Genomic DNA, 13,616 nt, shown 5'->3' with positions numbered 1-13,616 from the left:
ACTCTTTAAGTGATGAGAGTTCACTAGTTCATCACCTGAACTCTGGTGCCTGAAAAGTGCCCCGGGAGAGCAAGCAGGCTGCCCTGGCAAGGGACCAGTCCATGCAGGGGGCAGCACCCAGAGGATCCTTATCTCCCTTGCCCCATTCACTGACAAAAATCACGAACAACTGAAAATTCAGTTCTACTAAGAAAGGCCTCCGCTGCTTGCTTTCTCCTGACAAGAAGTGCACCTCAATATTAATCTAAAATTGTTACTCAAATTATTTTTACTTTGCTTTAAAAATAATAAAGCTTTAAAAATATTAAAGCTGTGCTTTAAAAGTAATAGATAGAGACCAGTATTATAAATGTTGAGGAAAGCCAACAGGGAATGGAGAAGAAATATTTGGAAAATCAAAATAGCAGCATTCTTCAAATTATTTTACCCAGGACCACTGAAACCAGACAAGAAGTAGCACTGTAAGGCACCTCAGTGGTGTAAACGCTTGGGCCAAGATTATCATCAGTTTGAATGAGTGGATCCAGCATAGATAATTTTATGTATTTGAGACTTACTGTAGTTTCTGGGCCCAGCTTCAGCAAGTCATTTAAGCATGTGCCTGACCTTACATACTTTAAGGAGCCTGACTGCATGCAGGAGGCAAAGAGTTTATCTTTCAAGAAATTAGACAACCCTGCACTTTGAACAATGCCTGAAACTAATTCCAAGACTAATGCTGAACCCGTTCAAATGGAAGCTCACAACAGAAAACTAGAAACCTCTTCCAGAAATCAGGACCCGCCTGATCTAGATTTAGCTGGGCATAAATATTTGCACTGCTCTTTGAATGGGCATTTGCTTCGGGATTAAATATTCATAGTTAACCAGCCATGCTTAGTCATTTTATTTTAATATTAAGCCACACTATGCAGGGTGGTAACTCCAGTGAATGGTAGCACCAAGATTTAAGAAAAAACATTGTAGTGTTATTACAGAGAAGCAACAAACAACATATTTTCATAAGTTTTCTGAACATAGCAATTGCTCAAAGAAGACGGACTGAAGTGTGATTTTTCTGTATCAAGTAATTTTAGATGCTTATTTGCTTGGAGTTATTTTAAAATGCTGATACTAAGGGGGTGGAAGAGGTAGGAGGGGAGGGATACTAAAAATAGTGATAAAAGGTCCGTGGAGGGGATGTATGTGTGTGCTCATACCTGCGTGCATACACAGGTATGTGCATATGTATGTATGCTAAATATCCATGAGAATTAATATAAAATACTGAGTGGGGAAGGGATCTGTATACACAGCAAGCTGCGGTCAGGATTATTACCTTTGGATTTTGGAAGCCAAAAAAGTAAAACAAACATGCATGAGTCTAGTTTGGGTGGCAGCCTGAAACGAGGTATATTATATGGGTGCCCTACCAGACAAACCAAGGCGAGCCTGGAGAACAGTATTGCTTTGTTCACCCAACACATGAATGGAACATGAGGGGATAGTTTGTGTGGGAGCACGAAGGGCCCATTGATTAATTAAGAACTAATCTTCCTCATTTTAAAAAGAGCAACACACAGGCTCTCTTTTGCGAGTAGGATATTTGTGGATTATTTTGACATTCCTTGAATTAACAGGCGGCTGCATAATTCTGGAGACAGTGACAAAACAAGATATCAATCTTAGCAGCCTGGATTTTTGTGTAGTTCCAGGCCGCTTTTGGATTTCCTGACTGACTCTGGTGGATCCCAAGCAATAAAATCCCAGTGCCTGAGGCCTTTCAGCATGGGGGGTGGGGAGCCATTTTATGCATGGCACTGAGTATTTGCCATTCACAGTTAATTCTTAACAAGCCTTTGGCCACTGCCTCAGTGATGGGGCCAAACCAAAACCCAAGATGCAAGCGGTTCACAGCCAGATCCCAGTGTCTTTAGTGTGCCCCATCGCTTGTAGCTCAGGAGGAGTACAACTCTGAATCTAGATTAGGAATAGCTGCCTTCCTGTTTTAAAGCATTTAAGGAATTTCTAACATACTTGAAGTCTGTACGTGTAAATATTTTAAAAAAAAAAAAAAAAACTGAAAAATGAATGCATTTTTTAGGGAGACAGCAGACCTACAGTAATTTGTAGTTGGAGCTAATATACCTGATCCCACTCCCAGAAGAAAGTCAATGGTCTTCTTAGAAATGGGATTGCACCCTAAGTAACCTCTGATAGTCCCAAGCCAAATGTAACCTACAAAAATCTTTTGAAGTTTACTAGGCAAATGGGGACCCTTCTCCACTTTCTACAGTGCAGTCATTCTGAAAAAGAAATAAAAATTAGTTCATCTACTGAGTCAGTCATCCCTTCTCCCACTCCGCAAAATCTTGCGTAACCCAACTTTTCTCATAGGATTCGGGAACATTGAATGCCTCACTGCCTACATTTGGGTTCCCCTGCAGTCCACTGGTCTCAGCACTCTGAAACTGGTGATGATTTATACCACAAAGCAAACACCTTCTGTAAATAAGAGACAGACACTGAGCACATAAAGAACAGAAACTGAAAAATCAATCTCGTGTTCAGTTTAGCAGGCAGAAAATGTTCAAGTCCTCAAAGAGAAAAGCTCTGTTTACCTGAAGAATCAAGCAATACAGATGGAAAATAAGAGGAAAGGAAGGGGGACATACACAATGCTGCAAAATGCTTCACTGTTTGCTGTGAAAGAGCTGCAGCTCTCTCTGATCAGGCTCTTTGCAGTGAGTTTCCAGGGCCATCAGCTTTCTACTTGTCCATTTTCACAAGCCATAATGTATAACCCATGGGTCTGGTGGGACTTCGCAAACAAGAAACAAGGTGGCATCTTGGAAACCATCAGTCAGAAGGAAAAACGTATTTGGGAGTCCTTACTCAGACAAATATCCCACCAGAGCAGACGTGGACAAGGACCTCCACAGATAGTCCCTTTCACCATCAGCCAGCAATGGGAGCAGGTGTGGACAAACTTTCTCTGTTTCTCTCTCTGCTTTCCCTTCCTTTCCCTTCTTCTACCTTTTGGGTCACACCCTAGGATGTTTTTGTCAACATCAATGTGATACTTCAGGTTAATACAGGTTAACCAAGTATGCATGAGGAGCTGGCAAGCGGAGCTGGAGCTCAGTGCAAGGGTTACTCACCTTCCACTACCACAGTTGCAGGTTTTGAATAGGCTGTGCCCAGGCTGTTCTTGGCAACACATCGATATTGTCCTGCATCTTCTCTCTGAACATTGTGGATCCTTAAATTCCCTGAATCAAGGACAGCAATGCGAGCATTCTCCTGCCAGAGGAAGAAGCGATTGATGTGAGGGCTCTATATGCAGGCTGCACACAAGCAGCACCAAATATCTGCTTGCAAAGATTGGGCTTACACACATGAAAATTATTTATCTTGTCCTACAGCTAAAGGATTTAGGGCCAGCTCTTCCTGCTCAGCGTTGTCATGACACACTCATCCATCCCTGGTTTTGCAGATCAGTGAATTACAGCTTCAAAAGAGCCCTGAATCTTAGCTAGGCTGCTCAGTAGCTCTTATTTATGAGAACACTAACAAGTGCATTCAGCAGCATTTGGCAACCCTTACTAGTAATAAATATGTAAAATATAAAATCTAGTTACACGGAGAATATTTGATTTATAGGCAGAATTATTGCAGATGCAGACCTTTGAGATGAGCCCTGGATTTTCCAAATGCTTGCTTCCTAGCAACTAGAATTTACAAATGCTATAAGTGATGCTAATATTTTAACACAGTACCTTTCGAGAATAGTTAACATTACTTAAATTTCACTCTCTACTCACCTTTACAACTGTTTCTCCTTTGATCCATGAAACAGAAGGTTTTGGATTCCCCATTGTGGTGCATGGAAGAACAGCCTTTAACCCTTCTATTATTTCCACATTTATAGGTGGTCGGGTTATTTTGGGTCCTAAAATTTGAAAAGTCTAAAATTAAAGTTGAACTGAAGCTAAGAGATACTAGAATAGGACAAGTTCAGAAATGACAACAAAATCTCTGCTGCTTTTTCTGTACATTGCTGAAAGATAGAGCGGTCTTAGTAGGTCATGAGCTGCCTTGGAAAGAAAAAACTTTCTTAAGCACAGCATTCAGAGTTTCAGTTTATGGACACAAAAGCAGCTAACTTGCATGGGTTATTTGTTTTCAGCAGTGGAGTTTGACAGTCATTTGAATTAGGGCCTGGGCTAAAATCCAAATCCAGATAAGAGTATTTCCAATATTGAAGAATGTTTGCATTCCAGGATTTGACATTCTTCACTGCATAAACAATGTCTTGCGTGAAAACTCAGATCTGGAGTGAATCGGTGTTGAAATAGTTTTAACCCAGGCTTGTCTCTAGCTCAGCAAGAAGGGCATGTAAACTCAATTAATGTCCCTAACTGAAGGATTTATAACTATGCTAGTAAAAAGGAGAAAGAATCCTTAAAGAAAACAAAAAACCAATCAAACTCCCTTAAAGTTAATATGGGACTAATTTAAATCCATTTTACCCAAAGAAATACATGGCTTAGCTTACTCTGAACTGGGAGTAAAAAAGATCTTCATCTCAGTGTTTTGGGACATCTGAAGTTTTGCCTCCCTTGCATGATACTGAACCAGCAGAAAAATGATCTTCAGAGAGCATCACCTCCTGGCCCCCATGTGCAGGCGACTGGGGTACTGGAGAGCCCCAGAATTACCAGACTTGGAGGGTCATGCTCATTAGTGCAAACAAATCCTTTACTACACACAGATGCTTTAGCCAGGATATATCTCAGCTGCCCTTTTAAGTGTTTGTGTAAATAACTGCAGCCATGTGAGTTCAGCTTGACTGAGTTCAGCACGTATATAGCCCCTTGCAAGAACCAGTCCTCAGCCTTCCACGTGGGATGATATTTACACCACTGTGCTCCAGACCTTTCAAGACTGCTATTAAGAACATCTGAACAGCATTTACTTGCTTTTGCCATCCTCAGGCATAAATCTGATTAGTGAAATCTTATGTTTAAAATTCACAAGGGATTTATGCAGTATTGCTATGGAGGTCTAATCTATCAAATTGTGCTGCTTTTACGAAGTTTTGTACAAAGGACGTTCTTCAAAGCATTGTATTTTATCCCCTGCTATGCAAACATTTCCTCTGATCCTAGCACAAGTGTGTGTTATTCAAAGTGAATAATCACAACTGCTTTTAGTTAAGATATGATCCAATATGCTATGTTTCTGCCTCAAAGGACTGCACCCAGCCCCACAGGAACATGGGTCTGCCCTGAATACGGACCGCCAGGGGCCATACCTGGGGGTCTGCTCAGGCTCTCAATTACACGCTCACATGGTGTCAGGAAGAAATTACATTCCTACTTACGCATTTTCACTTGGAGAGCCCCACAGCTCTGCGCGGCTGCTCCAACACCATTATCCGCAGTGCAGCAGTACACCCCATCATCACTGTCCTCCACACTCAAAATGGTCAGGAGCTGCCCATTTCTCTGTATGCTGTACCTGGTGTCGAACAGCCTGCAGGGCACAGCACAGATTGTCAGGGGTGGGGGGACAGCTGGGGACAGACAGGGGGAATTGCATTTGTATCTGCAGACCGCTGACAACACTACAAATGGCAATAAGTTTTACTTTTTATTTTCAACCTGCAAAGAGAAGGGAAGGCACTGAAATTGTTGAGTTGGGCCTTAAGATTTGGTTTGGTCCTAATTAGAACATGCGGTTCTTGACTTCCACCAGCATGGTGGCAATTCTTCCTCCAGTCAGGTATTGGTAAAGTAAGTACATACCACGGTTGGGTTTCTGTCTGGCCAAGGACAGGCATGAGCACAAGTAATCTTATCCAGCTGGGTCCTGTTTTAGATATAATCACTCAGTGCAAGGGAAGGACTGCCTATATAGGAACTGGAACTGGCTGAAGTTTTTTAAAGAAACCTTCTTCAGATTAAAAAAAAAAAAAATCTTTTTTTCACTAAACAGATAAAGTTATGGAAAGATTTTTAGTGTTGCAGAAGAAAGATGCAAACCAAAAAACAAGTATTTTTGTGTCTGCATCCAGGAGTGGTTTTGTCTATTTTTTGGAAAAAAAAACCAAACCAACAAACAAGCAAAGAAATGCACTGAAGAAAAGAAGCCATGTAAAGATTAGAGGATGCAAGGATAGTTACAGTTTAATGACAGCAGGCTTTAACCTGAAGACTTCAGAGAAGTAAAGAAAAGCCCAGAAGGTGGAGCAACAAAGGTACAAGATATTGTAACAAAGTCTGCAGAGCAAAGACCAATTCTGTTTGTGAGTATGGAGTGTGCACGTGTGTGTGTGTACGTGTGCAGGAGCAAGGGAGAGGCAGAAAGAAAGGTGGTAAGAAAGCAGAGGGCTGATCTCTGATTTTCACTGCAAAACTGGAAAAGTATAGTAAAACTTCAGTGGAACAAGATTTGCATAACATTTCATAAATTCCTCCATGTTTGATTTTCACACCTTTGTTGACGCTTTTTGGAAGCACTTTCATGCAATTGGCCTTTGATTCTGAAGAACGGTAGCAAAAGGGATCTGACCTGAGGATTGTCTCCCAAACTATCACAAATACCTGATGTCTAAGTATGTCCTGTTTTGCCTATTACTGTTAAAAATTGTACAGCAGTCACAGAGTAATCTGAATGTGCCATTTATGATGTTACAGGCACATATTTCCTTTCAACAGCTTTTCGCCTTTCAGTCTGGTATCTCCCTCCTCTTTTTCACCCTGAGAAGAGTACAATGAACTCATCCACCGTGTAAAAGAAGTGCATGCTCCATTCCCTTCTTTCCCTGAGGAAGGCTCACCCCAGGCAGCCCTGCCCTGGGAGATGGGGCAGGTAACCATTTCACTCAGCACAGGGCACTTGTCAGTCTACTTGCACGGGTTGGGACGCCAAAAGGAAAGGTGCTTCCAGAAGACTAGTGCTTACAAGAGCCTCTGTCCTGGCACTATTCCCATTGAAGCTGAATGTTTACATACTTTTTTGTTTTGAAGGTTAGCTTAGCCTTCTGTTCAGGGTGCTGGGACCTTGGCAAAAGAAGAAAATTTTGTAAATAAAATAACAGATATTTATTGCTTGCAATAACCAGCCCCTTTGAAGTTTGATACATAGACACACACAAGCACATAAATGCGTTTATATGTTTTTTTCAGAAAAAAAAGCCCACTGATCTGATCTTTTTCCATTGTCAAATACTTTCATCCATGTTCTTGGAAAGTAATAGAAATATTTTCAGCTTATTTATTTCCCTGTCTTTGGTCTGAGTTTTTGTATCCAGCAGCACTGACTATTAATGCCAACACAGCTTTGGGAAAGTGAAATAGTTGCTGCTATTAGTGTTGCTCCAGAAGCCCCAGTAAAGGAACGAAGCACCTGAGCTCTCTGGCCTCACCAGCAGAGCTTTTTGATCAGTATTTTCCATTTTGGCCAAGGTTGTGAAAAAGGCACTGTGCCTCAGAGAGAGAGGGATGGCTTTTAGAAAGGTGTGTTGGGCTTCTGGAAGTGGGGATTGGGGTGAGAAATGATCTGGTTTTCATATGATCTTAGAACATAGAGAGAGTGAAGTTTTAAAGACCATGGCATGTAATCTCCATGATCCTGCATGAATGCCTTCCTCTTCCAGCTTTGATTTTCAGGCATGGTGTCACTGATGGGGAAGGAATTAGGACAAAGGCGATCTGATTTGGAAATAACATCCGTGGAAATTCAGACCTCTATCCTGCAACAAGGCCAGAGTCACAGCATTGGGACTGGGGTTTTGCTGAGGTTCTGTTGCAGGCAGTGAAGAAAAGATTTCTGAAAGCCAGTGTGCATATGTGTAGTGTTCTGCTTTTCTCCTATTCTAAAATGGTCTTCCTAGCAGTAAGACCTCCTGCTGCTGCTGACTTATTTGGAGTTTCCCGAGCCAATGGTTCAAGGGCTGTTTGGATGTTTGACTCCGATAGCAGGAACTGTGCTTCAGGTGACCATCTGCCTAAGATGGACATCTCTTATGGACAGCAGGCCTTAACTGTGTTACACAGAGATTGTTCTGTAATTTTCCCTTACAGAGGGAATCACTAACAGTGATCTAGAACAAGAAACTGATGTGAAGCCATGTGGCAGACGTAATGTGATTTCAGAGTTGGAAGATCAGGTACAGTTTAATTTGCAAGAGCTTGTCTGCAGCAGCAGAGCTAAAGCAATGGTAGCAACTTCCATAACATGTTTCCAAGGCTACCTTCTTCGGCAGCACCTTGATGCCTGGTGGTTAATGTCTGACTGTGCATAACAACAAGAAGCCAGTTTTCTACTGTCAGATCCAGAACTAGAAGCAAACAAGAATAGGATGATATGACCCCTTCCATGCAAAGTTTCCAAGCACATTGCAGACACTCAGGCAACAAGTCTGGCAATGTTCCTTTTAAATATTATACAGCATGGTCCTCCTTCGTAAATGCATGAACTGAGGAACAGAGCAGATTGCATTGTCTGAAGCCGGAGAGCAAACTCCTTGCATTGCTTGCAACTGTCTCCAAGCTCAAATGTGTGAAGCTGCAAGAGCAACCCCCAGGTGCTCCTATCACTCCCTAAGGAAAACAGATGTCTATATAATTACAGCCACTCACCCTTTTCCCTGGCACAGACCCGTTTTAATATTTCCAGATATCTCCTTTATCATGAAGGAAAGCCCTGACGATTTTGACAGGAGATGCTGGAGAGGGCTGGGTCCGCTCCCTACCTGATGGGAATGCTGTTGCGTGTCCACGTAATCTCTGGCTCAGGGTACGACTCCACTACACAGACAAACTTGGCGACGTCCTCTACCAGTGCATCCACAGTTTCCAGAGGAGTGCTGATCAAGGGAGCTGTGTGAAGGAAGTGAAAATGTTAAAACCTCCTGGTGCCTCCCACACACAGGCATGCATCCTGCCACACTCCTTCAGTGGAGGCAACCGTGTCCCTGCAGGGTCATCCATGGCTTTTTCCCCAGTGCAGAGGTTCTTTGCACAGCCTCCAAGCATTTGCTGTAACACAGGTCCCTCCACATTTGTAGCTGCAGCCTTCTGTTGTTTGCATTTTCCCTCATGCTCTCTCTATAGGGTGCAAAACAGAAAGACCCAAGCGTGGGGCAGCTGCAGCAAGCCCAATGCATCCTGTGTTTCTAACGCTTCTCTCCCCCAAGGTGCACAGCACCAGGTGTCATACTGTGAGGACACAGGTGAGGCTGTCCCCCTGCTATGGAGGTGACATTGCATGGGCTGGAAGTGCAATGAGCAGCATGCAAATTGAAGCTAAGATGACCTGCTTCTGGAGTGGGCACAGTGCCTCCTTATTAACGCATAATGCATGAGATTTGGGCTTCTTCGTCATTAATATGGGGTTTGTTCCACTCAACTATTTCTCTTTTTTAAAAAAACCTGTTATACAGCACTATATTTTTCAAAGCCAGGCTCGTAAAGGCCCTTGAGGTCTTCCAGATTTGTGGCATGACTAGCACGCAATCTCTTTTTCTTGCCTTTTCTAACCAAGTAGCACCAGGGTTAGAAGTCTAATAGCTGTGTCTGATGCTTATTATCACAGACCTGTCATCATATATTATTTGAATGTATCTTTAGAAACATTTTCCATCGCCCTAGTAAAAGACTTGAAGCACAGCTGGAAGGGATCAAAGGGTACCCCTAGTGAATTGCTTTCCCTGAGCATGGTATGCATTGCAGCCATTGCCTCCGAAAACGCTTGAATGACTTTTAATCTATGGTTGCGAGGGACACACATCCAATATTTGTTGGACTGGATTTCATTGACAGCTGTGCTGAGATGACCTGGGTTCATACCATATTCCTGAAACACCATCTTGAAAATGAACAGAGGGTGCAGGAATCTTCGTGTTCCTCGCTGACTGTAGCAGTATGTGGCACACTGTGTGTCTTTTCACCAGAAAATCCTGCCTGCACTGTATCTGCTGGCCCTCCTCAATACAGTAAGATTTAACTCCAGGCAAAAAATAAACTACATTCATTTTACCCCTCCCTCCTAAAAAAAAAAAGGCAAAATACAAGACACTTCAATTTAAGTGACCGAGAATAATAGAAAGCCTTTACCTCAATGCTTTTTCAATTTACATGGGAGTAAAAACTAGATTGTCATTGGAGCTCAGCTGGAATGAAGCTAGAGGAAGAAAGGATCGGCTTCCACTATCAGGTTTATGTAAAAGTCCTAACACTTTTGAAATGACATTAGAATGAATCTGCCTCAATAATATTTCTAGATTATATGACTTCAGATTGCATAATTGGTAATGACTTTACTTCTATAAAAAGATCTTAAAACTACAGCTAAGGTAGCACTAAAGATTATATTAACTAAACATTAGTTAAAACACACTTGTGTCAGATTCATTGTTTAAGATCACTGCTTCAAATTGTATCAGGCTTCAACTTACTGAGTCATTTTGGGTCACGCTAGGTAGAAGTAATCATCCATACTGCACCCCAGATGAATCCCACACCAGTGAAACCAAATGGAAGATTTTCATAAAGCCTAAATTTCCCTGCTACTGAAGGTTGTCTTAGGAGAGTAACCTCCACCGATGGCTATCTTGTCTACTTCAAAGGGGACGTTGTTATTTTATGACAGAGTTTATCAGGTTTTGATGGCATTAAGCCTGGCTGAAATGGGGTTTTACAATCTAATTTTATATAGTATGTTTTTACTGCTGTTGTCCCCATGCCTTGATCTCTAGAAGGATGCTTTTTTAACCCTGAGAAATGTAAATTTTTACAGTAACCGAAATTCAAAGCAACCAGTTTTATAACTGTGTTATCACGATAAGCATGGCCATTCTCACAACTAATAAAGTTAGATTTGTACCAAGAGCCAGTGTGCATCACGACAGTATTTTATTCTTTGGGCAAACAAGGGCTGTCAGTTTTATTTGTTAAATAAATTCTCTAGCAACAGTTAAGTACTTTTATGGTATCTCTTTTATTCAACAGATGACAGAATTATCCTTAGCAATATTGCTTACACCAGTCTGATCTGGCATCTTCTGAAAGACAGTGCACAGCCCTTAGGGCAGAATCAAGCCCATACTCATAGAAAATACTGTCCAAACCGACAGCACTTTAACTGTGGTAAAAGCAGAAAGGGAACTGTTTTTTACAGCTGCCTCCCCAAATTCTACATCCTCAAAGAGCAACCGTGACAGCCACAGCAATGTGTCATTTTCTCCTATGCTCCTTTTTACCTTTCCGATATTAAAACCGAGTGCTGGGCCAGCAGGGAGGTGAAGGCAATGCTCCTGTAGCCAGCGTGAGGGGGCAGAGGGCACGAGGCTGAAGGACGCGCGGCGCGTCTGCAGGGGACAGCAAGCGGTGGAGCACGCCGCCATTTTGTCGTGAGGTGGCGAGAGAGCCCCAAAATGGCTGAGATGGTGTCTGCTTCTAAAAGTCGTCCAAAAAGGTCAGGTGTTAGTGTCAGTCCGTGTTTTCTCAGGAAAGCAATCAGAACTTATGATGCCTTCATTACCAGATTTTAACGTGGGAAAATAAAATTTAAACAATGTGTACAAACATATGTATCAGCATATAGAAACGGCGCCAGACCTTTCCGTGTGCATCCGTTGGGGCTCTCTGACACTTTTTAGGTAGCCTGTGGCTTTAAATAACATTGAAAATCAATTAATTTATATATCTGTAAAGCCACACTGGTGCCATTTTTCTGGATGTCGGCTGTAGTTTCTGGAGATAGCAAAATGACCCAAGGCCAGTCACGGGGCCCATGAGAAAGCCAAATCCCCTTCTATCCCCAGCCCACCAGAAGCTCCCAAATTGCTCAGCTTCGGTTTTGGATTCTCACTTTCAAAACAAGACAAGCAAGGCAAACAAAACAAAGCAGAAAACAGAACCAGTCTCCCCTGCAGCATTGCAGACACATGGAGATACTGCAGTTCCTCTGGTCAAAAGCCACTCATTCACGTTTCCAGCTAATGCTGCAAAACCTCTATAGGACACCGCTGGGCTGTAGTCGCGTTTCAACCTCTCTTGGGGAACAAGGCAATTCAGCCACCTGTGACATTTTAAGAAAGGATGTGTATCTCTTCATTGCACTGCGCCACCAACAAAAATCAATCCTCTTCCTCTTTCTTTTTCTTGTCTCTCCAATCCTGTCTTACCACAGCTTTCAAAAAGACCTGGGTTTACCAACTTACTTTAGTGTCTTAGGAAAAAATTAACATTTTTGTTTCAAAACTTTTTTATAAAGAAAAGACCTTCTTTTTTTTCCATCTTGAGGCCAACCAGACTAACAATTGTAAGAGCACAGCCCTGCAAGAGCTGTGGTGCTGGCCTAACAGGTGAATATTGGCATCCTGCTTGAGGGTTTTTTTGTTTTCCTGAAGCTGCAGTTTCTGGTATACTTTGAATGGCTCCTGACAATCACCATGCAGCAAAACCTTTTGTCCACAGGGTTACCAGACTATACGTCCAGAAGACTACTTTTGTACTTTGTCCCTCAAAGACTTTTCTAAACAGGTTTTTTTCTGTTCTTGTGTTGGCTAAAAGTATGTGTGCGTGCACACAAGAGAGGAAGAAGGTATAATAACTTTTATGTTATATGCAATACAAACCATGCATATTTGTATTTCTATACATACGCTCTGTAAAGACATTATAGCTATTCACTTCTTCTTTGAGCTTTATATATTTATAAGCATACACAGGCAAGCAGAACACCACAAGTCTTGGGCTACTAGCCATTAAAACCTGTAAGCTTCCTTTGACATGAGAAATGTCCATCCCACCCAGGCTGAACCCCAAAGTCTCCCCTGCCCATTGCAACGGGACTACGTGTCCTTCCTAGACAAAGAACCTTCAATCCCAGACACAAATATGAGATTATTTTCACTGCTATCCTTCTAAAAGCAGTGAAGTGATCACCAAAAGCAGCACATTTTTGTCCCTTCCAGGAACGCTACCGCACCACCCAACCCACCATTACCAGAGACGCCTTCCCCTTTGCAAAACCTCCTTCAGCAAGTGGCAGAAGCAGAGCAGGGCAAAAGCCCCTCCAAGCAAACCTTTTGGGAGCGTGTTGGCCAAGCTGAGGGCTGCCAGGGTGAGGACGTGCACCAGGGGCACCTTCAGCAGGTCATTCATATTTGATACAGAAGGCATCTGGCTTCTTCAGGCAAGGCGTGCGGAGCTCCCGGCCGGCTGCATTTCAGATGGCGGTGCGCAAGCAGAGCTTGTCGGCTAATGATGGAGCAGGGTCTGTGGGATCTAAGTATAATCAGGAATTCTCCCACCCGGCAGGGGTGATGGACGTGGCCAGCTGGTGAGTATCCACTTCGGTCAGTGTGAAAGCGTGGGGCTTGTGAAACAAGAGAAAGCAAATCCCTTCTGAATTCCTTCTAAGCAAACAGAGAGGAGTACAATGGGCAAATGCATTTCCAGGGCAGTACCCTACCGCAGTGCTGCGAAGTCACCAGGCATTTATTTCAGCACTGTGTAAGTGCAGTAGTGGAAAAAATGCTTGCCACTGGATTTTCATTCAGCCTAGTCCCCCTCTTTTTTGTTTTTTCTCCTCTCTCTCTCACATGCACTCCCTCTGTCTTA

General features: G+C 42.7%; 1 protein-coding gene across 1 annotated transcript in view; it reads right to left on the bottom strand.

Moving 5' to 3' along the window:
• Window positions 1-13,175, bottom strand: part of MUSK (muscle associated receptor tyrosine kinase) — a 56,331-nt gene extending 43,156 nt beyond the window's left edge. The window contains exons 1-5 of the mRNA XM_052776571.1: window positions 13,079-13,175; window positions 8,741-8,867; window positions 5,366-5,517; window positions 3,804-3,931; window positions 3,141-3,282 (exon numbers count right to left, since the gene is read on the bottom strand). Coding sequence (XP_052632531.1) covers window positions 3,141-3,282; window positions 3,804-3,931; window positions 5,366-5,517; window positions 8,741-8,867; window positions 13,079-13,175 — 646 coding nt within the window. The remainder of the gene's footprint in view (window positions 1-3,140; window positions 3,283-3,803; window positions 3,932-5,365; window positions 5,518-8,740; window positions 8,868-13,078) is intronic.
• Window positions 13,176-13,616: the final 441 nt, after the last annotated feature.

This window comes from Harpia harpyja, chromosome Z (assembly GCF_026419915.1).
Source record: "Harpia harpyja isolate bHarHar1 chromosome Z, bHarHar1 primary haplotype, whole genome shotgun sequence".
Classification (NCBI taxonomy): Eukaryota; Metazoa; Chordata; class Aves; order Accipitriformes; family Accipitridae; genus Harpia; species Harpia harpyja.
This window is presented reverse-complemented; position numbering and strand designations above follow the sequence as displayed.